At 43.9% G+C, this 27,203-nt stretch overlaps 1 protein-coding gene across 7 annotated transcripts in view; it reads right to left on the bottom strand.

Annotated features, from left to right (window-relative positions):
* Positions 1 to 583: 583 nt before the first annotated feature.
* Positions 584 to 27,203, bottom strand: part of WT1 (WT1 transcription factor) — a 49,461-nt gene continuing 22,841 nt past the window's right edge. For 6 of the 7 annotated variants that reach the window (XM_041723470.1, XM_041723468.1, XM_041723469.1 and 3 more), the window contains 5 exons: positions 13,244 to 13,340; positions 9,458 to 9,608; positions 5,453 to 5,542; positions 4,698 to 4,790; positions 584 to 2,008 (listed from right to left, as the gene is read on the bottom strand). In XM_041723470.1, coding sequence (XP_041579404.1) covers positions 1,887 to 2,008; positions 4,698 to 4,790; positions 5,453 to 5,542; positions 9,458 to 9,608; positions 13,244 to 13,340 — 553 coding nt within the window. In that variant the 3' untranslated portion in view covers positions 584 to 1,886. The remainder of the gene's footprint in view (positions 2,009 to 4,697; positions 4,791 to 5,452; positions 5,543 to 9,457; positions 9,609 to 13,243; positions 13,341 to 27,203) is intronic. The other variant, XM_041723467.1, reaches the window with a different exon arrangement.

The raw sequence follows: 27,203 nt of genomic DNA, 5'->3' as shown, positions 1-27,203 counted from the left end.
GCGGCACCAAATCCATCTCCTTATTTACACCCGAAAGACCATACACCAGAACCAGAGAGAGAGTTTATAGTTTATACATAATGCTTTTACATTTGCTTTTACACTCGGCTGCCCTGGAAAGTCTAAGTAGTTTTCGGCCTGCTGAGCTGATTTATGGCAACTACAGCTGACAACTCAGTTGGGCTAGGTGTTCAGCCTATGGCCTCCTGATTGCACTACGTATCTGTGAACTTTCCAGAAAAGACCAGTTAACACTAGCATCCCTATTCTCTTTTGCTGGAGCTGGAATAACAAGTGATACAAGGAGAGCCTGACTAAAATAAACCCTCAAACACGCTTCCCACCATGCCGGCCACAAACCCAGCTGACCACAGCATGAACACGATCCCTTTATGATGCCGGCGGCTTCCAGGATGGGTAACTGCGCCTCCTGAGTTTCGACAGAGAGAAACAGCTAGGAGTCAGGACCTGGAGAGACTACACTAGTGATCTTCGACGTCCGGTAGCATCTTTTTTACCTATTTAAGAGAGTCTCAACTGTTCTTGAGATTTGAACACAATACAGCTGATACAACCTTGCCACTTTCCTTTTGAATAGACTTTAATTGAGAGTGAAGTGAAAAATGCAGGTTACATTTTTAGTGTTATCATTGATACGTTGTAAGATCAACACCAAAACAGTGATGCATCTAACATTTATACATTTCCTAATTTTAGTTGTCAAAGAGCAAATCATTATCAGATATATATATTTACATAATAATTTCAAGCAACAGTAAATAATAAACACCCTCCTTTAAGCACACACATGCACACGCACGCACGCGCACATACACACACACACACACACACACACCCAACCATCTTTAAACAATGGATTTCCTCACACTAGTGAGTCTCATTTTGTCACATACACCGGTAGACTCAGAGTTACTTAAGAACAGTCTTATCAATGGACATCCTGGACCAGCCCAATTTTCTTCTAGAATCACTTTAATTTTTACAACTTGAAGCCACATAACCAGCATGGTCAGTACACTCTAAGGACACCCCAGATGATAAAAATGAATTCCACTTCTTTTGTGTGAGGACATATGCACGTCTCTGAAGATGCATGTGATTTACAACTCAAAAAAAGTTGAAAATACCACCAAAATCTCAGCTTTTCAAACACAGTTTCTTAACAGCACTGTGCTAAATGTTAACACCGAATTAGCTGAACGGAAGGATTCTTCTCGATATCTCTACAGAGGTACTGGTTAGTCCTGATGCTTTCTTCAGCTGCTTGGAACGCACAAGTTTTCAAAGCTGCCTGGTGGTGCTACATCCTGCCTTCCAGGTTAGCAGCCTGCCTAACCTCCGGAATGTCGGACGGACTCACCCCCAGTGCCTTGCTCTCTGATTTATTTCTTGCTGTTAGTAAATGGAAACCATGACAAAGTTTACATTAGCAGACACATACACATGCCCTGGCCTATAAATATTCTATGATGGAAAATGGTACAATGACTCCATTCCTAGTGAAAAGGAGCATAAAAGGAGAGGGGCTGGGGGAGGGGGGGACATGATCCACAATGGCTCTTCTTACAGTGGAAAATCCAGACCAAATGGCAGAGGTGGGCTTTTAACTAACTGGACATCGTTAGCCACTTCTCTCCAGGGCCTTGGAGTCAACTAAAAGCAAGCAAAGCAGAGCCCAACTCCTCCGGGCAAACCTGGTAGGATCCAGTCGTACAGGCATCTTGTCTTGTCTCGGAAGCTGGATGAAGATCACCTGCCATTTTCTTCTTAGAGAGGTGAGTGAGGAGGAATTCTAAAGTCAGATTTGAAAGTAGTTCACACACTGTCCTGCCTGGGACACAGAACTGTCCCCAGGTCGGACCCCCTCAAAGCGCCAGCTGGAGTTTGGTCATGTTTCTCTGGTGCATGTTGTGATGGCGGACTAATTCGTCTGACCGGGCAAACTTTTTCTGACAACTGGGCCACCGACAGCTGAAGGGCTTTTCACCTGTTGACACAATTGCCAGTCAGAGACACTTGCAGCAGAGAGGCCGGGCACAAGTTCAACTATCAAAAGCCTGAGTTAAATCATCCCAAGGCATCCACTCCCGGTTCCCTCTAGCTCTTGCCCTAGGCTCACAAATCGGGCTCATCTCATGGGCAGCCTTGAAATGGAAGCCCCTCTGGGCCCTTAAGGATTACACTACTGTAGAAAGTATAAAATATTCCCTATGTCAGAGGCCTAGGGAAATGGCAGAGAAGGAAAAAGTCTAGTTAATCAGAGTGTCTGGGTAATTCATATGTAACCGAGGGGAAAACACTTGTTTCAACCTTTGCTGTTGGACCATTTTTTTGTGAACTGCATACACGTTTCCCCTCAGCTGTCTTCAAAGGGAATTGAGCTTAACTGGGCTGCGGAGAGTCAGGATCATCACCCTGGATATTACTGATTGGTTGTCCTCCAGTATTAGAGCTTGACTGTAACTTTAATATCTCTGTCCGTGTGGATATTCTGGGGGGGGGGGGGGCTGGGTATTTTAAAATAATTCACGGATACAAGTTTGCAGGATATTTGCTTCTTTTACCTTCAAGTGTTACTGAGAGCTTAATCCCTGGTTCTAGGTGAGGCATGGTTTTCAGATTTTTAACAAGCCTGCCATAAGATAGAGACCTCTCCATCTAAGGAGTTCTCAGAAGTTCCTTCCAAGCCTCGTTCTGGATGAGGAGGATAATTAGCATTTATGAAATGCCTAATTTATGCCCAGCCTTGTTGGGCATCATCTACATACGCTATTTCTTGTGTTCCTTACAACAGCCTTGTAAGAGAAGCGTTGGTATCCCCATTCTAGAGAGGAGGCTAGACAGCTAGTGAGGGCAGACCCAAGCAGGACGTCCGTCCAGGTCTATGCCAAAGCCCATGCGCTTGGCATTATCCCGCCTCCGAGGCCTGGCCCTAATGGGAATAGAGGCGTGGCTTTATCCTAAGTAAAAATGCCACAGGAGCCAATCTCTGTACCATCAGGGAGATCTTCCCAGGGTATCGCTGGCCCCCCACTTTGCCTCCTCTGAGAGCTAGTGGTTGGGACAAGCAGGGAGGAATGTCCCAGAGGAGGAGCTATCCCAAGGTCACAAGGGGAGTGACCCAAGATAGGTAAAAGGGTCTGCCAGTGACAAGGGCCATTTTGCAAATACGCAGGTATGTCCGGTGTTGGAGGACGAGGGGGGTGGGACACCAGGCACGATAACTTTCTCACCAAGTTGAGCTCAGGACTAAGAAAAAGAAGAAACTGGGCAGCCTGGGTGGCTCAGCGGTTTAGCGCCGCCTTCAGCCCAGGGTGTGATCATGGGGACCCAGGATCAAGTCCCATGTCAGGCTCCCTGCATGGAGCCTGCTTCTCCCTCTGCCTGTGTCTCTGCCTGTCTCTTTGTGTCTCTCATGAATAAATAAAATCTTTTAAAAAATAAAAAAATAAAAAGAAGAAACACCAGAGGCACCTGAGTACGGCAAAAGATGCCCGTCCCACCAACTCTGGGGCACAGGTGCCTTGGCCCTGTCTGTAAACGCAGCCTATTTGGTCTGAGTCTGCAACTGCACGGGGGCTGGTGACCTCATGTTTTCCTTCACCTCCTGCTCACTGTTCCTCTGCTCTTCCCAATCTGGCTCCTGGCCCCCCACCTCCACCCCCAGCCGTGCTGTCAAAGGTCACCTTCTAATGGACTAAGCCCAACCCCTTCTCCTGGTGGTCATCACTTTCCTCAGTGTCTTGGTGGCACTCGGCTTTCCTGACCTTGGCTCTCTTCCTGATTCCTATCCTCCCTGGGCTGTGAGACGAACCTAGGCGCGCTCTCTCTCTCTCTCTCTCTCTCAAGAAGGAAGGCTGTGGGACACGGTGGGCTGGGTACAGAAGGAATTGGGTTTGCTACTTACAAGCTTTGGGACTGTAAACAAGTCATTTCATCACCTCAGTCTCCTCATCTCAGAAATGGGGATAAAACATGCCTACCCTTTTTTTACAAGGATGTCACAAAGAAACAGCGAGATAACCCTAAGCCTCCTTCTACAGGTAGAAAATACACAACAAAGGTGGTGCCATTTTCATTATGAATCACACCAGGCTTGTGAAGAAGCAAGAAACTTCCAGCGACCAGTAAATAAATGTCCTATTCCCCTGTCTATACGAGTACAAAGGAAATAATATCCATCTGCTGATACGAGTCTAGCAGACACCATGTCTGCTCTGGGGACATCAACTTTTAGCACAGCAAGGATTCAAGGTCTCTGAAAATAGTGTCATGAAATGTGAGCTCTCCAAAAAATAAGTATTTGGCTTGCGAGAATTTCTGCTGTTTTTCTGTAAGGTTGATTATCATATCAAAACTGAGTGACACAGTGTGAGGGAGCCAACTGGGAACAGCAGGGACCTAGCTCATCTCTTCCTTTCAAACTTGACACTCACAGTAAGAGTTCTTTTCACACGTCCCTCCTCCAGCTTTATGGTTCCCCCCCCCCATCTCTTCTGAAACAATATTATTATTTAAAGATAGCCATGCCCTGTTCTTTCTCCCCACCCACTCTAAAGCCTGCTCAGAACTTCTACACTAGTCTTTTTTCCCATCTCTCTCATCACAAACAACTTCATTCAACAACATTTTTTAAAAAAATAATGAAAAATAAATGTGAAGAAAAGTTTACGCACTTGTTTTACCTGTATGAGTCCTGGTGTGGGTCTTCAGGTGGTCAGACCGGGAGAACTTTCGCTGACAAGTTTTACACTGGAATGGTTTCACACCTAAATGGACAGAGAAGGTCTAGCCGCAGCCCTAACAATGTGGGAGCATAACGAGGCCCACAGGGCCAGCTTCCTGGTGGCCGGAGGAGCCGGACGTTTCCAGGCACCTGTGACGATGTCTGCCTCACCCGCAGGTTTCCCCAACACCCCAGGCCTGGCACAAACCACCTGATGCTGCAGTGTAATCCCTTAAGACCTGCTTCTGTCTGGGGAACAACTCTTCCCTAACCACAAACATCCAGCTTCCCACCAGTCTCAGCTGTGTCCAAGACTGAAAAAGTGAATCACACCCTACAAACTGGATTGTGTTCTCCACCACCCTGTTCTTTACCGCTACTATTGTATCATCAGCAAATTGCTAGCGGGATCCCACTGTTCTGCGGTTTGCAGGAGAAACAGGGGATGTTTCCTTTCCTTTCTTTCCTTCTTTCTTTCTTTCTTTCTTTCTTTCTTTCTTTCTTTCTTTCTTTTTTATTCTTTCCCTTAAGAAAAGGAAAATCTCCGGAGATTGGGGGGGGGGGGGCGGGGGGAGGCACGATTATCGGGAAAAGCTAAGCAAATGGCTAACCCTCTCACATCCATATTCAACCACAAAGAGAATCATGAAATCAAGTGCGACCCAAGAGAATGTACTGGCAGCAATGAGAAGCGAGCCTACAAACCTGTGTGTCTCCTTTGGTGTCTTTTGAGCTGGTCTGAACGAGAAAACCTTCGTTCACAGTCCTTGAAGTCACACTGGTACGGTTTCTCACCTTGGGGAAGACACATATTCCATTTGAAAATGATGCCAGAAATGGGGATCTCATTAAAGGCGAGCTCTCCTCCTGGGACCGTGGGATCCCCAAACGCCTAAGGCACTCTGGCAGACCTTGTCAGGGTGGTGCTGCCGACAGCAACGTGAGGCCAAGGGCCCTCCTGTGCGCAGGCTCCTGGCCAGTGGGCGTACAAGAGAGGACTGGGTGGATGAGGATGGTCCCTAACCTCTGGGTTGTGAGTAGACGGGAGCTCAGGTTCTGAAGTCTGACACTAGGGTCACATCCAGCTCTGCCACTTAAAGCTCTGAGCAGGTGCCATTTCCTTATTGAGAAATGGGGCCCCAAATCTCACAACTTCAAAGGATTTACGAACAGACGAAACCAGGCCATCCACATTAAGGGCTTAGCCCAGGGTCTGGCACAGAGGCACTGCTCCAAAAACACTGGTAGAGAATCTTTAGACAAATAATAAACCAAAGAAGTCTTAACTCTCAAACGGAGTTGGGAGGCAATTCTGGGATGGATACGCCTTGGAGCTGGCCCCATGAAATAAGTGTCCTGCGTTCCATGGCATAAAGATGTGGTGGTCTCTGCTACTGACTTCTCATCCCTGAATCAAGCATAAACAGCGCCATGGTTGTGAGACACTCAAGTTAAACCAGGAACCCAAGTAGTTAGGAAGGTTTTGGTATCCCTTTATCCGAGAGTAGTCAGGAGTGGGATTACACAACTTTCTGCCTCAGAATGGAGAAGCCCCACCCCTGTGCTTGCTGGAGAAAGTTCAGCCATGAGTGCAACTGAGCAACCTTGGGCCTTCCCACCTTCTTATGAGAACTCTGAGTCACCAGTATTCTGGGATGGAGAGCAAACTATTTGGGGCCAGTTGTTCTTTCTGCTGCAGGGCATTCCCTAGTTGCCTTTCCGGCCTCATACCCTCCTCTATTTCCCTGATAAATCTGTATTCCCGCTATACCAGAGCTCAGCATTCCCAAAACTGCCTTGCAGTTCGCTCACAACAAATGCCCTTTGTCCCTATCTCCACATTTTCCTCCCACAAAAAAAGTCTACTGTATGTCTCTCACCAATGCCACCTGCTTCCTCTGCATATGCCTTCTTGGACATTTCATGTTCAGACCGAAAGCCCTTCCTTGCCTCAGTACGGAATTTGTTCCGGAATATCTAACATTGTAGGCTACACCCAGGGCTACCTTCCTCCGTGGGCTGGAAAATTCTGAGGGCAGGAACCTTTCCTTAACATTGTATTTATATCTGGCTCAGTGCCTTACATTCCACCAATCCTACTCGGTCTAATTTCTTTTCTCTGCCTTTCTGCTTCTGCTCCTTCTTTACTTCCTCTACTGCACTCTACCAACCCTTGGATGGTTAGCCAAGCCCTTCCTCCTTCTGGGATGATTTTAGCTTACATTAGCAACTGTTCTCGGCTCCTCCAGCCTCGGGTTTAGTACACTGTCATTACTCTCGTGACCCCTTTTCATTTGTATGTATCCTAGCTCCAAAACAGACTATCAACTCTTTGAGAAGGGGGTTTGTGAGTTGGAGTTAAAAGGCATGAATTTGGGCCCTGCTTCCACTATACCCTCTCCACTTGGTAACTGGTCAGTGCCTGAGGATTAAATGAAATAATTCATGTAGATAGTCTGGCAGCTAAGAGATATTTTATATAAAAGTACTTAATAGAATAGTCTTCCTATTATCATACGTAGATAAAAAATGATCGCATTGTTTCAAGAAAAGGGCTGCAGGACTGTGAAATACCAGACTGCTCTCCTTGTCTTCTGGAAAGAAGAGCTTCTTAAAGCCTCCAGTAGGTCTGGGGGTCTTGGCTATCTTATCCACTGCTTCCCCTTCACACAGACCTCTCCCCCTCACTGCTTGCTAAGTGCCTCTTCTCCATCAAAGGTTTCTAAAACCGTATTTCCTTCGCTGTATTCCCCTGTGTTTCTCCAGCCACAGTTTTACTTTATTATTTTCTTTATAACCTTTACAGACACTTTTCAAAGGATCCCACTTGGGGAACAATGTAAAAATATAATGGGCCCCTAGGTGTCTCATCTTTAGCCTCAAAGCATGTGGTCTACTGAGTGCAAACTCAGGTTTATAGGAGAACTGCATCCTCCAGACACAACAACTTAGCAAAGTTCAACGATCCAGAGAGATCTAAACGTGGCTCGCTCCCCTTTTCAGCCTCTCCAAAGCAAAATAAGCAGTAATAACAAAATAGTAAGGGTAATTATAACAATGAAGCTGTCTTTCCAGTTACCAAAAACAACAACAAATAAACAAACAAACAAAAAAACCCAGCACCAGCTCCCCTGTAGGAAAGCCTGTGTTTTGCACTGCTTCCCTGCAATGGAGACCCAACCACGCTCCCATACAGTGCCCACAAGGCCAAGAGCAAATATTTGTGAAATGGCTGTTTATACTCAATGTGGCCAACAACCAGACAAGGCCAATTCTCTTTCCTAGAAGAAGGCAGATCTCATGACCTGTGGGAAAATCCAGTTTTCCTTGACACATCCATCATCAAAAATCATCTTTCTTTTTTTAAGATTGAAAACAAAAATTAAAACCAAATCCATTTTCCCATTCCTATCTGGTTGGTTATTAGTAACCCAAGCAGTCCATCCCATTTTTCTTTGGGCCCTGTCTCTCCTTAAGTCTTACTGACCTTGCCCATCAATCTCTCAAAACTGTCTGATTACCAAGCTCCCAGAACAGGTCCTCTCTCTTTAGAGATGCTACTAGGATTCTACTAGTTATACCACTGTTTATTTATTGACATAGGCTACTATACTGGGTGCTTCACATCTAATGCCTTTAATTTACTTTTATTTATTTATTATTTTTTTAAAGCTTTTATTTATTAATTTATTCATGAGAGACACAGAGAGAGGCAGAGACATAGGCAGAGGGAGAAGCAGGCTTCATGCAGAGAGCCTGATGCAGGACTCGATCCCAGGACCCCAGAATCACGACCTGAACCAAAGGCAGAGACAACCACTGAGTCACCCAGGGCACCCCTAATTTAATTTGATATTAAAAGTTAATCTAGGGAAGCCCGGGTGGCTCAGCAGTTTAGCGCTGCCTCCAGCCCAGGGTGTGATCCTGGAGACCCAGGATCGAGTCCCACGCTGGGCTCCCTGCATGGAGCCTGCTTCTCCCTCTGCCTGTGTCTCTGCATCTCTCTCTCTCCCTCTCTCTCTCTCTCTCTCTCTCTCTCTCACATGAATAAATGAATGAAATCTTTTTTAAAAATTAAAAATAAAAGTTAATCTAGTCTTGAGGCGCCTGGGTGGCTCAGTCAGTTAACTGTCCAACTCTTAATTTCAGCTCAGGTCATGATCTCAGGTGGTGCAATCAAGCCCCACATCAGGCTCCACACTCAGTGTGGAGTCTGCGGGAGATTGTCTCTCTCTCTGCCTCTGCCCCTCCCTGGCTCTTTCTCTCAAAAAAAAAAAAAAAAAAAGAATCTAGTCTTAACTATGGTTTAAGGCAGGTATTATCACCTCCATTTTCCATGAAACAAAATGAAATCCAGAGAGAGGTTAAGTAACTTGCTCAAGGTCTCACCACTTGATCATTAAGCCAGACTTCTAACACAAGCAAGTCTCTTCAGTTCTGTGGAATTCTCTCTCCACCACTCTCCTCTGCTCTTCCTGAAAACAGTTTACTGAATTCTTTATTAAAGGATGGACAGTCAGGATGCAAAGTTCCCCACAGCCTTTTTTTTTTTTTTTTTTAATCACATCGGCCAGACCTTTCAAAGCATTACCGACTGTCAATCCAAGAAATTTTCCATGTCCTTAGTGGTGTGCCAGGCAGGAGCAGGAGTTCTTGAACCACCTTGCCCAAAGGCCACTGAAAAAGAGGCTGGACGGTGGACACACTTACCAGTGTGCTTCCGGCTGTGCATCTGTAAGTGTGAAAGCTTAAAGTATCTCTTATTGCAGCCCGGGTAAGCACACATGAAGGGGCGTTTCTCACTGGTCTCAGATGCTGACCGGACAAGAGTCGGGGCAACTCCAGGCACACGTCGCACATCCTGCAGGCAGAGTGTGAGAGAAATGGAGGCTTTAAGCCACGTGTGAATATTCATGTCAGTCCTAGGGAAAGTGAGCTTTAGAATATACCCAGAGAAAGGATGACAGATATAAGATCTAAAACCACTCCCATCCACACCCCAGATCCACACCCACAGCAGACATCACCAATGGATGACAGATCAGGACGGTCTATTGTGCAGCACCCTAACGTCATTACTACTGATCAACCATAGCTGCTACTTCACTGAAATCTGTTTGGGGTTGCTGATCCAGAGGATCTGGAAAAGAACTGCTGGTGACTCCAAGAGCTTCCAAGCCCTCCTGTCTCTCAGCTTCTCCACTTGAGGCAGTGAGGTCTGGAAGTTCCAAGTCCCAGATTCTATTTCCTTCTACTTGGATGCACCGGCACATGAGCTCAGGCCCAATCCGCCATGTGCGGATAAGCCCTTATTAGAGAAAGATATGGGATCCTCAATGAACCCCAAACTGACCAGACTTTCCATATGGGAATAAATGACAAGGAAGGAGGGACCCCTGGGAATTGGAGGTTTTCTCTGTGATGGGGCTGAAACCACCAGGGCTAATGGTGTAACCAGTGTAATCGCTTAGTAGTAACGCCAGAAAACATTGTGTCTGCCTTCCGCGCACTTTCCATCCTTCACTGTTGATTCCCTTTATCTTGTGGGAGTGGGTACGTGTATGGTCAGTTCTTTATGACAAGGTACTAAGGGGACACGGTGAGGCAAATTCTCCTTCCTGCTCTCAGGATCAATGACTCATTGATGGGAGAACTGGGAGTGCCCAAGGGGCCACCGAATCCTCCTCAGTCTCTTCCAGATGTGCAAGTCAAGACCGAAGAGCATACCTATGTTTGCGTTAAGACCTGGAACTGCCTCTGAGCTTAGCAGTGTCCCTGCCCTGTGCATCTTCCACACCATGCTTACGTTCTAGATTCTACTTCACACTGCCTGGCACTGTGAGATCTTCTTTGAAGAAAAAGTACTAGAGTGACGTACACATTGCTGTTGATAGGCCACAGTGTCTCAAGGCAAACGGTGGCAAAATTAAATGGTGAGCCAGCTGTGTTCAATTGTCAGACTCTAGGAGAAAATGAGTAGGTAGTGAAACAACACCTGTGAGGTCTGGAGTCTACCAGCAGCCATGACAGTGAGTCTGACAAGTGGCTTGGTGGAGATGAAGGCAAAAGAAGCTTTTTTCATTTCCTTTAATTCAATCTATATGTGGCACACACAGCAACGGGATATAAAATCGAGTTGTCAGTCAGTCAAGGATCCTGGTGGAAGATGGTATTTTTTGGAGGAGAGACCAGGATGACTCTTCATGGTACCTCCATCAGATTTTATATTTCTGTAACCCTCACCTTTATTCTCACCCTTGGAAGGTTTGGGTTGAGGGAGCACGCTGTTCAATCACCACGCTGCTTCTAAAGACATCAATCAGAACCTCTCAGAGCTACCTGCCCCACACATCATGTGGACACCCGGCTCACACACCACTTATTCCTAGGGTACTGACTATTCTGGTGAAACTACCACTGGTGTCACTTGTGTTACAGCCACTGAGTCACAAGTCAAAGTCACAAACGCACACCCTTGGTACCTGCATGTGGTTCTGACCTCCCAAAAAAGGCTCTGCTGAGGTGGCCTGCTATTGACTTCCCCAAAGTCTCCAAAATGTTTACCTTTTCACTTTACTTTCCTCACTCTCCTTGAAGCCCTTCTCCCCCAAACTGTTCACAGCCCTCTGTCTCCCTAAGAAGCAATGCAACATGGTGGTTAAAAACAGGGGTTCTGGGCACCTAGGTGGCTCAGTGGTTGAGCGTCTGCCTTTGGCTCACGTCATGATCCCAGGTCCTGGGGTCGAGTCCCACATCGGGCTTCCCGTGGGGAGCCTGCTTCTCTGTGTCTCTCATGAATAAATAAATCTTAAAAAAAAAAAGCAAAACAAAAACAGGAGTTCCAGAATCAGACAAGACTTGTGTTTAACCAGCTATGTGATTGTGGAAAAGTCACTCATCTTCTCTGGACTTCAGTTTCCTTGTCCGTAAAATGGACATGATGGACCCACCTGTTAAGATGCACTGAGGACTAACTGGAAAAATAAAATATAGACATGGAAGAAACTTCAGTGCATATTGCTAACTGACAGAGGGCAGTCTGAAGCAGCTACATGGTGTGTGATTCCAGCCATAGGACATTCTGGTAAAAGGCAAAACTGCAGAGTCAGTAAAAAGATCAGTAGTCCTTTGGAGGAGGTGAGGAGGGGGAGAGAGGTGAATAGGTGGACATGGGCATTTTTGTTTTCCGATTGTGAAACTATTCTGTACTAGAATGTGCAGGTTGATACGTGGAATTATGCATTTAAAGAAAACCCATGGAACTGCACAACACAAGAAATCAACCCTAACGTAAACTATGGACTTTCATTAACAATAATGTATCAAAAAGGAACCTTAGGACAAACTGGTAGTTGTGCTGGCAACTTAACTCTTAAATGATTCAGAAATAAGTTATATATACATAAAGAATAATAAGGTGAACGTGGTAAGCTATTAGCAACGAGGAATCTGAATGCAGGAAACATATCTACTATTTTTAGACTTTTCTGTAAATTTGAAATTATTTCAACTTATACTAAAGTTAAAATATAAAGATGAAATATGCATGTTGAGGCAAAAAAGTACAGAGAATAGATTAGCTCTACTATTAATTAAATTATCTTGAAATCTGAAAAAAAAACAATAATATATTAAAAAAGAAAAAGGATCAATACCAGCTTATCATTGTAACAAGTGTAGTATACGGAGGCAAGATTATAACAGGGAGGAGGGGAAAGAGGGGGGACATGGGGAGTCTTTGTATTTTCTGCAGTTTTTCCCTAAACCCAAAACTGATTTAAGAAATTAAATCTGGGGCAGCCTGGGTGGCTCAGCAGTTTAGCACCACCTTCAGCCCAGGGCATGATCCTGAAGACCCGGGATCGAGTCCCACGTCAGGCTCCCTGCGCGGAGCCTGCTTCTCCCCCTGCCTGTGTCTCTGCCTCTCTGTGTGTGTGTGTGTGTCTCTAATGAATAAATAAATAAAATCTTAAAAAAAAAAAAAGAAATTACATCTGTTAAGAGAAAAAGCCCATATATAAAATTCAGCACAATGCCTGGCATACAGAAAGCGTCCAGCAGCAACAAGGTAGTGCTGTTATTGTCATTATTTATTATTACTAGTGGAACACTTGGCAAGATCAGAGTCAGCTTCGGGCACCTGACGATGCAGACCAAGTCCAGGGTCCGCCTGGGAAGCCAAGGGTCCGGGTCACCCGTTGCAAGAACTGCATGGCCCACCGGGAAAGGTGAATTAAGCGGTGGTTGGGGGAAGGGATGGGATTCCACCAGAAGCTTCTTGGTCTGAGCCAGGGACGTGGCCGTGGTCACAATGACCCACGTGGAGAGGAGGCTGCCCTCTGCCCCGGGGGAAGAGCAGAGGTCCCTATCATCAGAGGGGCCTGTGATGAGGACAGACTTACCTGGCCGAATGGCCATCAGCAAAGAAGCGAAAGGCTGCTGAGAAGGGAAGGAGGCACCGAGATCCCCGCCCAGCGATGCCCCCCGAGGTCTCACCTGAATGCCCCTGAAGACGCCGTGCGTGTGTATTCTGTACTGGGCGCCGCACAGGATGGGCGTTGTGTGGTTGTCACTCTCATACCCTGTGCCGTGGCTGCGAACACAAAGAACGGACAGCAAGGCTCAGAGGGGTCCGCAGGTGCCATCTGGAAATGCGCATCGGTGCCAGAAAGAAGGTCTTTAAAAGGATCATGGGACAACAACAACAGTTGGTTGTCTGCATCCCTCCACAGGGGCTGTTCTGGAAACAGGACCCTGTGCGGGGCAGGGCCACTCAACCCTGGGGTCACCACCACGCAGCCCGCCCTACGCTCAGGTTCTCACTGGCTGGCCTTCTGGGTCTCTGCCTCTCTGACAGGCTGGGAAAAGTCACAGGGGCAGGATTTCATCCCCAGCAAGTTGTTTACCCTCTAGCCAGCCGAACTGACAGCTGCGAATATCTCAGGAATGAGCAGATACCTCAAGTTTCACATTAAGTGCAATGGATTTTTGTCGGCACCTCATGACTCAGTTTTTACCAGATAGCACGGAGAAAGTGATGACACAGAAGAAATGTCACATTCTCAGACGTGGGGATTACGCATCTGTGCCCCTGCTCCACTTAACCTACAGATCAGTTTTCCAGATCGACTTAACTCTTTGCAGCCAACCGGTGCCACCACTGGACACTGGATAATCCTACCCAGCGTTAGAGTGGCTGGTCCTCTAGCTGGTGCTCAGGTTGATCCTGGACAGCTTGGCGAGAGCTGAGGGATGTGGAACGCTGAAGAGAACACCTCGGAGGTAGTGAATCCTCTAAAAGTATTCTCTCCTTTAGGTAAAAGCTGGTATCTATTCTGCAGTTATTTTACTTCCAAATGAGGCAGAGCAAGGATTCTTATCTGCATGGGAAGCACGGTATAATCGCATCTAGAATCAGCACAGGGAGCTCTTATGAAAAGCCTCCGTAAAATGGTGCAGCTGCTTTGGAAAATGGCAGTTCCTCAAAAGATGAGACCTAAAGTTACAATACGACCCAGAAATCCTACTTCTAGGTATATTCCCAGGAGAAATGAAAACCTGTATCTGCACATCAACTTGTACACATTGTTCATGAGCCAATAAGTGGAACCAACCCAAATGCCCATCAGTTGATGAACGGATGAACAAATTATAGTATATTAATAAAAGGGGACATTATTTGGCAATAAAGAGGTAGGAAGTACTGATACATGATGATGTGGGCAAACCCTGACAACAGGGGACTGAAAGAAGTTGGCCACAGAGGACACACCTACTGTGTGATTCCATTTAACCGAAACGTCCAGAACGGGCAAACTATGGAGAGACAGAAAGTGGATTGGGGATTGGCTGCTTAGGACCCGGGAAGTTGGGGGAATGGGGGAGTGACTGCTGAGAATGTCCTAAAGTTGTGGGAATGGTCGTACAACTCTGCGAATATATTAAAAACCACTGATCTGTATACTCCAAACTGACAGTATGTGGAATTTATAAAGCTGCTTTACAAAATTAACTCTGGGGAATAATGGGTTCCTTCCATGCACGATTGTTTTTTTCTTTTTCTGGGGGGGGTGTTGGTTTGGTTTGGTTTTCTCAAGCCTCCAGGTGTCACTAACTTGCTGTCAGGGCTGAGAACCTCCACCCTCTGCCTCTGTTCCTCTAGAGAGGCCAGGGGTCCCAGTGCAGGAAGCAGGTAGCTTGGCTGCTCAGCCCACTCCATAGTGTGGGGAAACCCTGGGGCCGGCTCCACCTCCCACTTCCCCAGGGGAGACAATTCCTGGAGGGGAAGGCTGTCTGCCAGGACAACTGACATGTCCACACGTCCCACGGCCACAGCAGCTGTGGGACGCGCCACATTTAATTCTGGCTCCAAGCTTTCTAGAAAGAATTGCCTGTCTCCCTTGCAGAGATCAGTGACAGCAGTTTGGGGAACTCGGTGGCAGTTCTGCTCCCTTTAACCTACTACACTTCGTCTCTACATCCTCCAGGTGATTTTTGATATATCTGGGGGGCAGTGTCCCAAAGAGCCAAGCCAGGGTTAAATGTGCAAAAATTGGGAAGAAATGCCAAATCCAGACAACATCTGCCTCTCTGAACCATAGATGGTACTTGCCGAGAAAGAGGCCATGTCTGCCTTACAATTATGCTACAGAGACAGTGGGGGTGTAAGAGCTGATGACAGTGGCGTGTGGTAGCAGAGAGAGGACAGGGCAAGAATGACACCGCCAGAACATTCTGCCTTGAGGGCTGTGAAGACATGCTGCCTCTGCTTGCTTTAGTCCTCTGCATGGAGCCAGAAGGTGACACGTTTTCTAAGGCTGAGGGATCTCTAGGGACACAACAGAAATCTGAATTATTTTAAAGGGGAAGAATTAGGGATCTCTAGCCTTGGCAGCTATTCTCCGGATTTGATATTACTTGGGTTCCTGGAGGGCATAGGTAATAGACTTTCCTCAAAATACATGTCCCAGGAAATGAGGCGCCGCACTACTCAAAGGTAATGACATGATCCTCAGAGCCAGATGCAACCAACACACTAAAGAAGCACCCAGAAACAAGACTGTACCTGCGAAACACGCCCCTAGGTTCTCCTACCAGGTCCGTGAACAAAAACTACAGCTGGGCCTGCCGGCTGGCTTTGATGTCTCCAAAAAACAAACACATCAGTGCAATTCCACGCTGGGGAAACCCTGCAACCCAACGCTCTTCCCAACGTGGTCTGCCCAGAACACTGAGTACAACACATAGGCATCCTGGTGTCTGCCAGGACGGCTGACATGTCCACACGTCCCACAGCCACAGCAGCTGGAGGGTGAGTAAGCTGCTCTCTGGATAAGTAAAGGAAAGCAGATCAGTGGTCTTGGGACCATATACTAACATGTGGAGAAGGCATCTACTCCAACCCTCATTTGAAAGCTCCTGGAGCTCATCTTCAACAGTTGGACAATACAACTGGTGGTTAAGTTTTTAGGGCAACCCACTCCAGTTGGGGGAGTGCTTTAATTGTGAGGAAAGGCCTTTCTAGGCCAAGCTGAAATCTGCCTCCTCCCTTCTGTCTTCTGGAGAACCAGAGTATTCGTGTTTTACAGCCACCTGTATATCTCCTCTGCTCTGCAGTAAACTCGGCCTCAAAGACAGAGACCAACCTGCTCCTCTGTATCCTCTCAGCTCAGAGACCAAAATAAGGCGCACAGCCTGTAAATGTTCCATGAGAAGGACTGAAGCTAACTCCTCTTCCACACGACGGCCCTTCAGGTATTGGAAGACAGCTTTCCAGGGCACAGAGCTGCAGTTCTCTCAGTGATTACAACACACACTGGTGTCTGATTCCTTTACCATCCATATCATCCTCTTCTTGATTCCCTTCCTTTGTTAAGTCTCTCTCAACTTTTCAGCTTAAAATGGATCCCAGTGGCCCCAGAAGAGTGTTACTATAAGGGAGGGGGGAAGGAGGGCCATCCATAAACACAAAAATCTTAAGAATTGAGGAATTTACATAAATGCATAAGACCAGAGAGTACATGCCTCACCCAAGGGATTCCATCGCATTGTTCAAAACCAGTATGCCAGTCAAACACAACACAATGCATTAGGCTCACAGGCTGTCAGGGCTCCACGAACACATCTAAGAGCATTATCACTTTGTAGCACTCAGGTCACAGTGGTCTTCCCCAGTCAAATAGAATCCTCAGCGTCCAAGAAAGCATGAACTGCAATTAAGGCATGTATCTCCAACCCTGCGCTTGAACACGACTTCTTTAACTGCAGTTCAAGACTACACATACTTCTTACTTTATTTTTTTTTTACATTTTTAAAATTTAAATTCAGTTTGCCAACATGTAACACCCAGTGCTCATCCCATCAAGTGCCCGTCACCCAGTTAAAAATGTCACATTTACCCTTCAAATTCCATTTCATTTCTTTTAGCAAGTCATTCCCAACTGTTGAAATCTTTTTTGGCTCAATTTAGCTTCCAAAATATTTGCTTTCCATCCCATTTCGTATCATCTCCATCTTTGGAAACCATCTTTTCTGTGTTGCTATTTTTTTTTTAATGCTGTTGTGGGGAACTATTATATTTACAATACACATAATTGTTCTCTAGTATTCAGGATGTGACCAGATTCTAGAAGGTCTCTTTCTGTGGCAACCTGGGGGAAGCCATCATAGAGAATTTAGTCATTTTGATGGGCAAATATCATCAGCAGAGGTTCATCTGAGACAAAATGGCTCAGGATGATGGCAGCTGCCCTTGGAACAATAGCCACTGTTAATACCAAACTATTAGTTTAGATGGTCAAGGAAAACCAAGCTCTTCCTCCAAGAGAATTATACTGAAAAAGTTCCAGGGACTATGCTTAAGATTTCTACCCCAAGGGAGATCTGGGTCTCTTGACTGCTCGGTGAATTAAGCGAGTGAAGGAAGAATTCTTAGAGGTCTAGAGCCATAAAGTCTTCTAAGAAGGGCAAGGAGCTACCACCCAGTGAAGGGGTTTCTGGCCAAAGATATAGTTTCCAAATAATCAATCATAAAGCCCTGGATAGTTGGGGAGTAAAAATTTATCATGACCCAGAGACAAGGGTGTTATCATTCATGGAGCAGCCCTAGAGTGGAGTATGAATCCCAAATCTGCCTTAGGGTAGAAATGTTTGCAGTGGGTAGATCTACCTTCCAACTCAGATAATGAGGAGGAAAGTAAGGACTGTGCTCTTCCAGCCAAGGACTGGTAATTATATGAACCCAGTGTTGCCAAATCTTTCCATTTTCCAGAAAAGTCAGAAATCAATATTTTTATATGAGATCACTTCAGCTTTAAATTCTGGCAAATGGGGCACCTGGGTGGCTCAGTCAAGTCTCTTGATTTTGGCTCTGGTTATGGTCTCGGGATCATGAGATCAACCCTACATCAGGCTCCATGCTCAGCAAGGAATCTACTGGAAGGATGCTCTCCCTTTGGCCTTCCTACCCATTCTCTCTCTCTCTGTCTCTGTCTCTCTCTCCCCTCAATCAATCAATTAAAAATTCTGGCAAATAATTGAGATTTTATAGAATCACTGTCAGGTCAGACAAAATATCTCTGGCCTAAGGGCCACCAGTTTGCAACCTCAGCTTTAAAGGTTATGCAAGGAATTTTAAGTTACAAACTGGATAATTTTGTCTTGATTTTGTTGTCTCTTGCCACATGGCAACAAAGTAGAGTGGGGATATATCTAATTCTTTGAAAACTGAGTATTAGAACTCTTTAAACCCTTGAACACTGAAAAAGAAGCTGTACTAGTACAGCAGACATGGCCAATGCCACTAGGCCAAAATCCAGAGGCACTTTTCATCTACAGGGATCAGTGTTTCACCTCTAAATTTCATGGGCCCAGTTGCTGGTAGGTTTAAACATTGAAGCTTTAGGCAGGAAAGTGCAAATCCCAGCATATCGGTTTTCTACAGCTGCTGCAACAAATTACCACAAACCTGGAGGCTTAAGACATAAATATATTCCCTTAGAATTCTGGAGATCATAAGTCTAAAAATCAGCCTCCCTGTCCTAAAGTCAAGGTGTGAGCAGGGCTATTTTCTTCTGGAGGCCAAGGAGAAAATCTCTTTGTCTTGCCCAGTTTCTAGGACTTGCTTGCATTCCTTGGTCCTTTCTTCACATCACTCTGTCCTCTTGATTCCTTTGTCACATCTTCTACAACTTCTCTGTAGTCAAATCTCCCCTGTGTCTTCTTCTTATAAAGGCACTTATTATGTTTTATGTTTAGGGCCTGCCCAGATAATTCAGGATAATCTTCCACCTCAAGATCCTTAACTTAATCACACCTGCACAGTCCCTTGAGCTACCCAAGGTATCATTCACAAGCTCCAAGAATTAGGACTGAGATATCTTTCAGGGTCATTATTCAACCTACTATACCAAGAGAACCAGATTTATTCAGTTTCTTGCAGATGCATTTTAAAGAGTTAAATTAATCTAGGTTCTTTATCTCCAGATTAATCTACAAGACTAGTCCAAAAGAGACACGACATAGCACCTCCCCATCAGAACTTCATAACATAAAATGAGACTAGGTAAGTAAAGTGCACTGTTCAGCACATGGTATGCCCTCAATAAATGTTCACTATTACTTAATTAGTAAGATCTTCATTTTACAGCAAAGGATATGGAAATTTAAGAAGACACTGAGTTATCTGCCCAAAGTCAGACCGATGGGGTTTGAATCCAGGTCAGTCCAGCTCTCTTCCTTCAAAACTAGCTCGACAATCCGAGTGGTATAACCCCAGCCTGGGTTCACTTCTATCATCAAGACACTTGACTAATCCCCAGCTATTTTCTCCAGTGGTATGAATGAAATTAGACTTGCTGAAGGTTTAAAAATGTCGTGGGAGTGGGTAGGATAAGATAAGGGGAGCAGTCAGGAGGAGCAAGTTCAAGACACTCACTTTTCAGTACACTCCAGCTTCTGCTCTGAGGCATAATATTTATTTTGGTACAAAGAAAGCACAAAGCTAGCTGATAGAAGTGGCCTGCTTATATGCAACAAAGCGACCAAAACTGAGCATCATTTTTACAAAAGGAAATTCTTTCCACCTAACTGGGAAAACAAAGTAAACAGAAACAGTTATCAGCAGAGCATACACCTCATGGCTTCCTTCTTGGTGGTGGTGTGGACTACATGTTTTCCTAAATAGCTTTAAAATGCATAAATATATATCCTGAGAAAGTTTGCTTTTCCTAGACAGCTTTAAAGTACATAAACATGTGTCCTTAGAAAGTTTGTGAAAAGAGAAAAATGCCCCTCATATAACACAAATTATGAGCTTTCTTCATGCTAAAACCTTTACATTGAGGTTTGGCCCAGAAAAAAAAAAAAACTTAACATTAGAAGAGTAGCTTCTTTAGAAATGATTAATTTTGATATTCCACAGGCACAAGAAGATTAATAAAAAGGAATTGAGGTTTTACAGATGAGGAAAACCAGAGCTGCCCTGAAATCCCTTATCAACAGAGGAGGTTAAAAAAAAAGAGAGAGAGAAAAAAAAAAAAAAAGAAAAGAAAGAAAGGGAAAAAAGAGGACTTTTGAAGGTAATTAGCATTTGATACAAATATTCAAAAAGGAAAAACCTCCATCTGTGACTTCTCTCTCCTGCCTCTAGTCCTTGGCCAGGTAGGCATCCCCCCATCTTTACCTCGGTCTTCTCACCTCTGCAGAGTTTAATCAGGTTGAAGGAAAGCACCTGGGGAGACTTCAAAGTCTTGCATATGCAGAAAATGGAATTTACCCATCCACCCCTCTTCTCTGTCCATCCTTGATACTCAGGCTTATGAGATGCTTGAGTGCTTGATTCCTCTTGGTGTTGAAAACACACTTTGCCACAAGCCTTGATAACCATCACCCCTGGCTAGTGTGCCACTTCTGAGGGAAAAGAGGACTGTAACCATGTTCAAAGAGTGTGCATCCTTAAAGGTTAAACACAAGAGATGGGGCTAAACACACCACTCTTGCTAAAATAAAATAAAATAAAATCTAATCAAGCTTCCAGACCTAACTACCTATTTATAGGAACTACAGGGGATGGAGGCCCAAAGTTAAAAGACTTTAAGAGGAAGCAATCTGCAGAATCCAGATTGTGAGATTTTCTACTGACCAACTGACTTGGTCTCTAAAGTATCAGTAGCATGAGAAAGAATGTGTAGGGTTAAAAGCTTTACTGAATGAAAATCTAAGTTCCCTGTAGCCAAAGTATTTTCAGAACTCACTTTCATATCCACTTATAAGATCTAACTTGGGAAAATGAATACACAAGGAATTCTCTTTCTGTACATAGTCAGAGGTTATGGCAACCCAGCACGATCACTTGCAGCTCAACGTGAATGCTATTTGATTCTCTGTCTGAACGTGATGTGTTCAGGGCAATATTTAAATAAAATTCTGCACAAACATCCAGATGTCATCTGGCCATCCTCTGTTCTTTTCGTAATTTCATCATTTAGAGTGGGAATATAGCAAATCAATGGGTATATCAAAGTCAAAGGGTTTTTTCTGTTCCTGAGAATATCCAAGTGATGCAGTATCTTTTATGAATCCAGCAGAGAAACTAGAACTTAAAAAATGAAACAACCAAATTAAATTTGATTGAGTTTAAAAAAAAAAAAAACTACAAGTAATGTCTGCAGTCTGATGATTCATGGGTATAAAATTTTCCCAGAAGTACAGTCTACAGAAAACAACCAGCTATTTTTTTTTTTTACTCAAAAAAGTGTGTCTTCCTCCCCAACTCAGGTGTTTCATTTCTGTTCACATCTCAAGACAACAATGCACTTTTGACTTTTAACAAAAACCTATAATCTATCTTGTGTCACTTTTCATTAAAGAGCATATTATGGGGATCCCTGGGTGGCGCAGCGGTTTGGCGCCTGCCTTTGGCCCAGGGCGCGATCCTGGAGACCCGGGATCGAATCCCACATCGGGCTCCCGGTGCATGGAGCCTGCTTCTCCCTCCGCCTGTGTCTCTGCCTCTCTCTCTCTCTCTGTGACTATCATAAATAAATAAAAAATTTAAAAAAAAAAGAGCATATTATGGTACCTTTTAATGAACACTTTTCCCATGAGCATTAGAAAGAAGCCTTCTCCATCCATCCCTCATTTACTTTCTCTCCAACTTTCATACACCCCTATGGCATACAGTTACAAAGTGATCTGGAGAGGAAGAGGACTCATGTCACTTTTATTAACTTTGACTGATTTACTTACTTACTTATCTAACTATTTATTTATTTATTATTATTTGGACAGAATCCGAAGCAGACTCCACGCTGAGCACAGAGCCTGACTGTAAGATCATGACCCGAGCTAAAACCAGGAGTCAGACACCTAATGGACTGAGCCACCCGGACGCTCCCTGACTTTGGCTCTTTTAATTCTCTGTTGAGTATCTCTTTTCTGCCCATTCCACATCTATCCCACTGTCCTCTGGAAATATGGCCCTCCCCCTTTCTAGGGAACCACTTTTCTTCTACTCCTGCCCTCAGATTCCAGGGATGGACATATGCTCAGAACCTGGCCAATCAGATCACTGCATTCTCTAGCCACATGACCCAGCCCAGGCCAGTCAGCGCCTTCTCTGGGCCTTTTGTTGGAGAAGAGCCAATAGAAGAGGTATCCTCCTTGTGAGCCTGTAGATGCCCAAAACCAGAGCTACTTTTTCCACAATGGCAAGAGCCTAAGAAGGCAGCCTGCACAGAAAACAGCAGAGACAAGAGACAATGAAACAGTATCCTAATGAGCCCCTGAATCCAGACCTGGGGTTTTAAAATACAATATAGGAAGTTACTAAATTTAAGTTTCCCCTTTGACCATGCCAGTTACAACTGGAGTTTTGCCACCTGCTGTAGAAAAAGTCTTAATTCACGCATAATCTAGCAGTTACCTAAAAGTCACTGGATTTATTTCCTTAGTGAATTTTTCAAAATACAGAGTATCTATAAATGAGTACTGGTCCCTTCAAAGTATTACCTTCTGGAAGATGCACACTTGTTGTAGCAATGCTATCATTACCAAAACCTAGCTGGTATTCCTCTTTTGGATGTTTCTCTATGGTCATGGCTCCTGTCTTCATGTCTCATGCAACCTGGTCATTGACTGCTGTTCAACAGGGCACACAGACTGAGTGGCTGATAGCCTGACAACAATGCTTGTATAAATCAGTCCTTAGGAACCATTGAGCCTTCCTCAACACCTGAAATGGTACACAAACCTCCTCCAACTGACCCTTTCCCTGCTATTTAGCACACAGAGCAGAGCTAAGAGATATTTTAAATATTTAAATCCAGTTTCTCACAACAGTTTGGAGAGAACACAGCCCAAGAACACCACAATTTTACCGGCCACTATCACTTGGAAGAATATTTTTTGGCACGACTTTCATTCCTATTTCAACACACACAAACACAGGAACTATATTTTCATAGACCACCTCAATCAGATCATATAAGAAATCTCTGGATCTCTCCTTACATGTATCTGGTATTGAGGTGATAGTTTACCCAAATCCCAATTTGATCTAACTGATTGGGTTCACTCTTCTCAAAGCCTTGGTTCTATGGCCAGAAACTGCTGCTAGATACCAAGAACAGCTGTCCCAGATCCACATGGGAGACAAATCTCACACAGGAAGGAGGGAGCAGGATCTTCTCAGCCTGGATTCCTAAAGGCTCCTACCCAGCTTGCTTTTATACTCTTGAATCTGAAAAAGTTTACTCAACTATGCTCAATTACATTTTATTTTTATTTTTATTTATTTATTTGTTTGTTTGTTTTATTTATTTTTCAATTACATTTTTTAAAAAACCTGTCCTCCTTAAAACACCAGGATCAAGCAAAGGGTTCTAAAGATTAATATGTCCTCTGCTTCTCCACTGTTGAAACGGAGGCTTGTAGTATGAAGGCTGTGTGCATAAATCATCTTTTCCTCAACTCCCATCCTCCAAACGAATGTTAGTAACACAACAAAGTATTTCAAGGTGAAGAAACAAAGGAAAAATCCTCATAATGTATTCATGGAATCACACTCATTCTCAAAGAAATTCTGAAGCTAGAGGCATTACTGCTAAAAAGTCTTGAAAAGGAGGAAATTCAAAATAGACATCTGACACAGAATAAGACTTGAAAAAATGTTGAGAAATGCCATCCACATTCTTTTCTTTTATTTTTTTTAAAGATCTACTTATTTATTTTATTTATTTATTTTTATTAAGATTTTATTTATTTATTCATGAGAGAGAGAAAGAGAAAAAGAGAGAGAGAGAGAGAGAGGCGGAGACATAAGGCAGAGGGAGAAGCAGGCTCCCTATAAGGAGCCCGTGCAGGACCTGATCCCGGACCTCAGGATCATGCCCTGAGCCAAAGGCAGACACTCAACCACTGAGCCACCTAGGTGTCCCTACTTACTTATTTTAGAGAGAGGAGTGGGGGAAAGGCAGAGGGAGAGGGAGAGAGAAACCTAAGCAGACTCTGTACTAAGCATAGAGCCTGACACAGGGCTCCGTCTCATGACCCTGAGATCAGTTCTGAGCTGAAATCAAGTGTTGGCTGCTTAACCAACTACACCACTCAGGTGCCCCAGCTATCCACATTCTTGAAGAAAGGTTGAGTTTTTTTCCCAAAAGTCAATCTTCTCCAAAACTAATTTTTAAAACTGATGCAATACACTCAAAATTCTAATTAAGACTTAAAAAATAAACTTGTTATTTTAGAATTGTTTTAGATTTACAGAAAAGTTTCTAAGATAATATAGATAGTTGCCATGTATCTCATACCCAGGTTCCTCTCTTATTTATATCTCACATTAATATAAGTGCATTTGTCACAATTAATGAACCAATATTGACAAAGACTTTCTTTTTTCATTTTTTTTTTAAAGAAGGAGAGTGTAAGTGCATGAGTAGGAGTGGGGAGGAGCAGAGGGAGAGGGAGAGAGAGAATCTTAAGGAGGCCCCACACCCAGCGCAGAGCCAGATGGTGCTGAGATCATGAGCCAAAATTAAGAGTCGGACGTGTAACCAACTGAGCCACCCAAGTGCCTCGATAAAGACTTTTTTTTTTAATTAACAAAATGAATCTTAAATTTATGATTCATCTTGAAGAATAAACAAGCGATAACAGCCAAAATTAGTTTGAAAAAAGAAATACAATGCTAGGAAACTTCTCCCTCTGCCTCTCTCTCTCCTGTGTCTCTCATGAATAAATAAATAAAATCTTAAAAAAAAAAAAAAGAAAAAACAAAGTTAGGAAACTTTTCTATCAGATTTTTAAACAGACTATAAAATTATACCAAAGAAAACAATCTGATACTTAGCAAAAAGAATCAGATTGATCAAAAGAAGACAGCAGAATCTAGAAATGGATCTGAGGAATTTGATAGGATCCAAGGTTTAATAAAGGTAATATTTGTTTTTTTTTATATTTTATTATTTATTCATAAGAGACACAGAGAGAGGCAGAGACACAGGCAGAGGGAGAAGCAGGCTCCCTGCAGGGAGCCCAACGTGGACTCAATCCCAGGACCCCGGGGTCACGCCCTGGGCTGAAGGCAGATGCTCAACTGCTGAGCCACCCAGGTGCCCCATTATAAAGGTAATATTTGAAGTTACAAGGAAAGACTGGATTATTTAAAATAGTTTGAGGATACTGGCTAATCCTCTAGATACAGGGCAGGGTGGAATCAAATTGCCAAATAAATTCAAGATGAACTAAATGTTTAAATATAAGAAGTTAAGTTTAAAAAAAAAAAACAAAAAAAAAAACAAAAAAAAAAGAAGTTAAGTTTAAAAATATACCTCAAAATATCAACAAATAAGTAATTTAAAAAAATTGGGATGGGAAAATCTTTTCAGACAGGATACTAAAGCAAAAACTTGAAACCATAAGACAAAAACTGATCATTTTTACTATAAAAATTAAAATTTCTGACAGGAAAAAACAAAACCATTAAGAGTTAAAATACAAATCAGAAAAAATACTTGAAGGGCACAGGACAACCAAAGGGTTAATATCCTTATAAACAAAGAACGCTTGCGGATCCAGGGTTGCTAGATAACCTATCCCAGCTCTTAGCCAGACACCAGTTTCCCATGGAGCCTCTTCTCTCTCAAGGACAGTGTTCCAGCAATTCTTTTTATTTTTTTAATTTTTATTTTTTTAGATTTTATTTATTTATTCATGAGAGACACACACAGAGAGAGGCAGAGACACAGGCAGAGGGAGAAACAGGCTTCATGCATGGAGCCCGATGTGGGACCCGATCCCGGGACTCCAGGATCGCACCCTGGGCTGAAGGCGGCACTAAAACACTGAGCCACCTGGGCTGCTCGTTCCAGCAAGTCTATCCTCTCCCACAAACAACTTTTTCCCTCTTCTTGACCATTCTCATCAGTAAACAAATATGCAGGTCCTTCTCTCTAAATATAAATAAATAAATAATAAAAACAGTAAGAAACCATCTTTTCCTGACATTCAATCCTCATTGAGTTAGAACCCCATTTCTTTGCTTCTTTGTGCAGCAAAACTCCATGCAAGTGTCTTTGTACAAGTGCCTATAGTTTATCTCCTCCTAGGATCTCTTAAACCCATCTCTGTGAGGCACCCCCCAACCCAATCTCTCCAGTGACAGCTACGGTTACTAGCTCGGTAAATGTTTCCAGGAGTTTCTCTCTGCAGATGCAAACACATCCTAATAAAAATTAGTGACCACTGCGTGGAGAGATAACAGATACTTCTTCTCCTTTATGATGTTTTGGTACTGGTCTGAATTTTTAAATACATAAATTAAATAAATAAACAAACAAACAAACAAACAAGCCAGCCTGTTACTTTTATAATCAAGAGGGAAAAAGTCGTTTTCATTGTAATAAAGTCACCATTTTAGCCTTAAGAACATTGTATCTATGGCTTTGGTTTTAAAGAGTTAGAAATAGGGATCCCTGGGTGGCGCAGCGGTTTGGCGCCTGCCTTTGACCCAGGGCGTGATCCTGGAGACCCGGGATTGAATCCCACATCGGGTTCCCGGTGCATGGAGCCTGCTTCTCCCTCTGCCTGTGCCCCTGTCTGTCTGTGTCTCTCTCTCTCTCTATCATAAATAAATAAAAATTTAAAAAAATAAATAAAGAGTTAGAAATAAAGCTAGAGTAAATGAACTTTTTCACTTTTAATAAGAAAAAAAAACCTACTCAAACTCTTGCTTCAGAGAAGTGTTATATTATGGATGACTTTTTGCTGGTGTAGCTTCCATGTCCACCTTTTCCTAGTGGAGATTATGATTTTTTTTTCCTTGGGTAAATGATAGGGAGAAGGATTCATGGTGAGTAGAGGGCCTCAGAAGGGCACAAAATGGGATCATAGACATGAGTGGTCCAAAATACTCCTTTAGGTCATGAAAGACATCCTCCACGCATCTGATATACT

This window comes from Vulpes lagopus, chromosome 11 (assembly GCF_018345385.1).
Source record: "Vulpes lagopus strain Blue_001 chromosome 11, ASM1834538v1, whole genome shotgun sequence".
Lineage (NCBI taxonomy): Eukaryota > Metazoa > Chordata > Mammalia > Carnivora > Canidae > Vulpes > Vulpes lagopus.
This window is presented reverse-complemented; position numbering and strand designations above follow the sequence as displayed.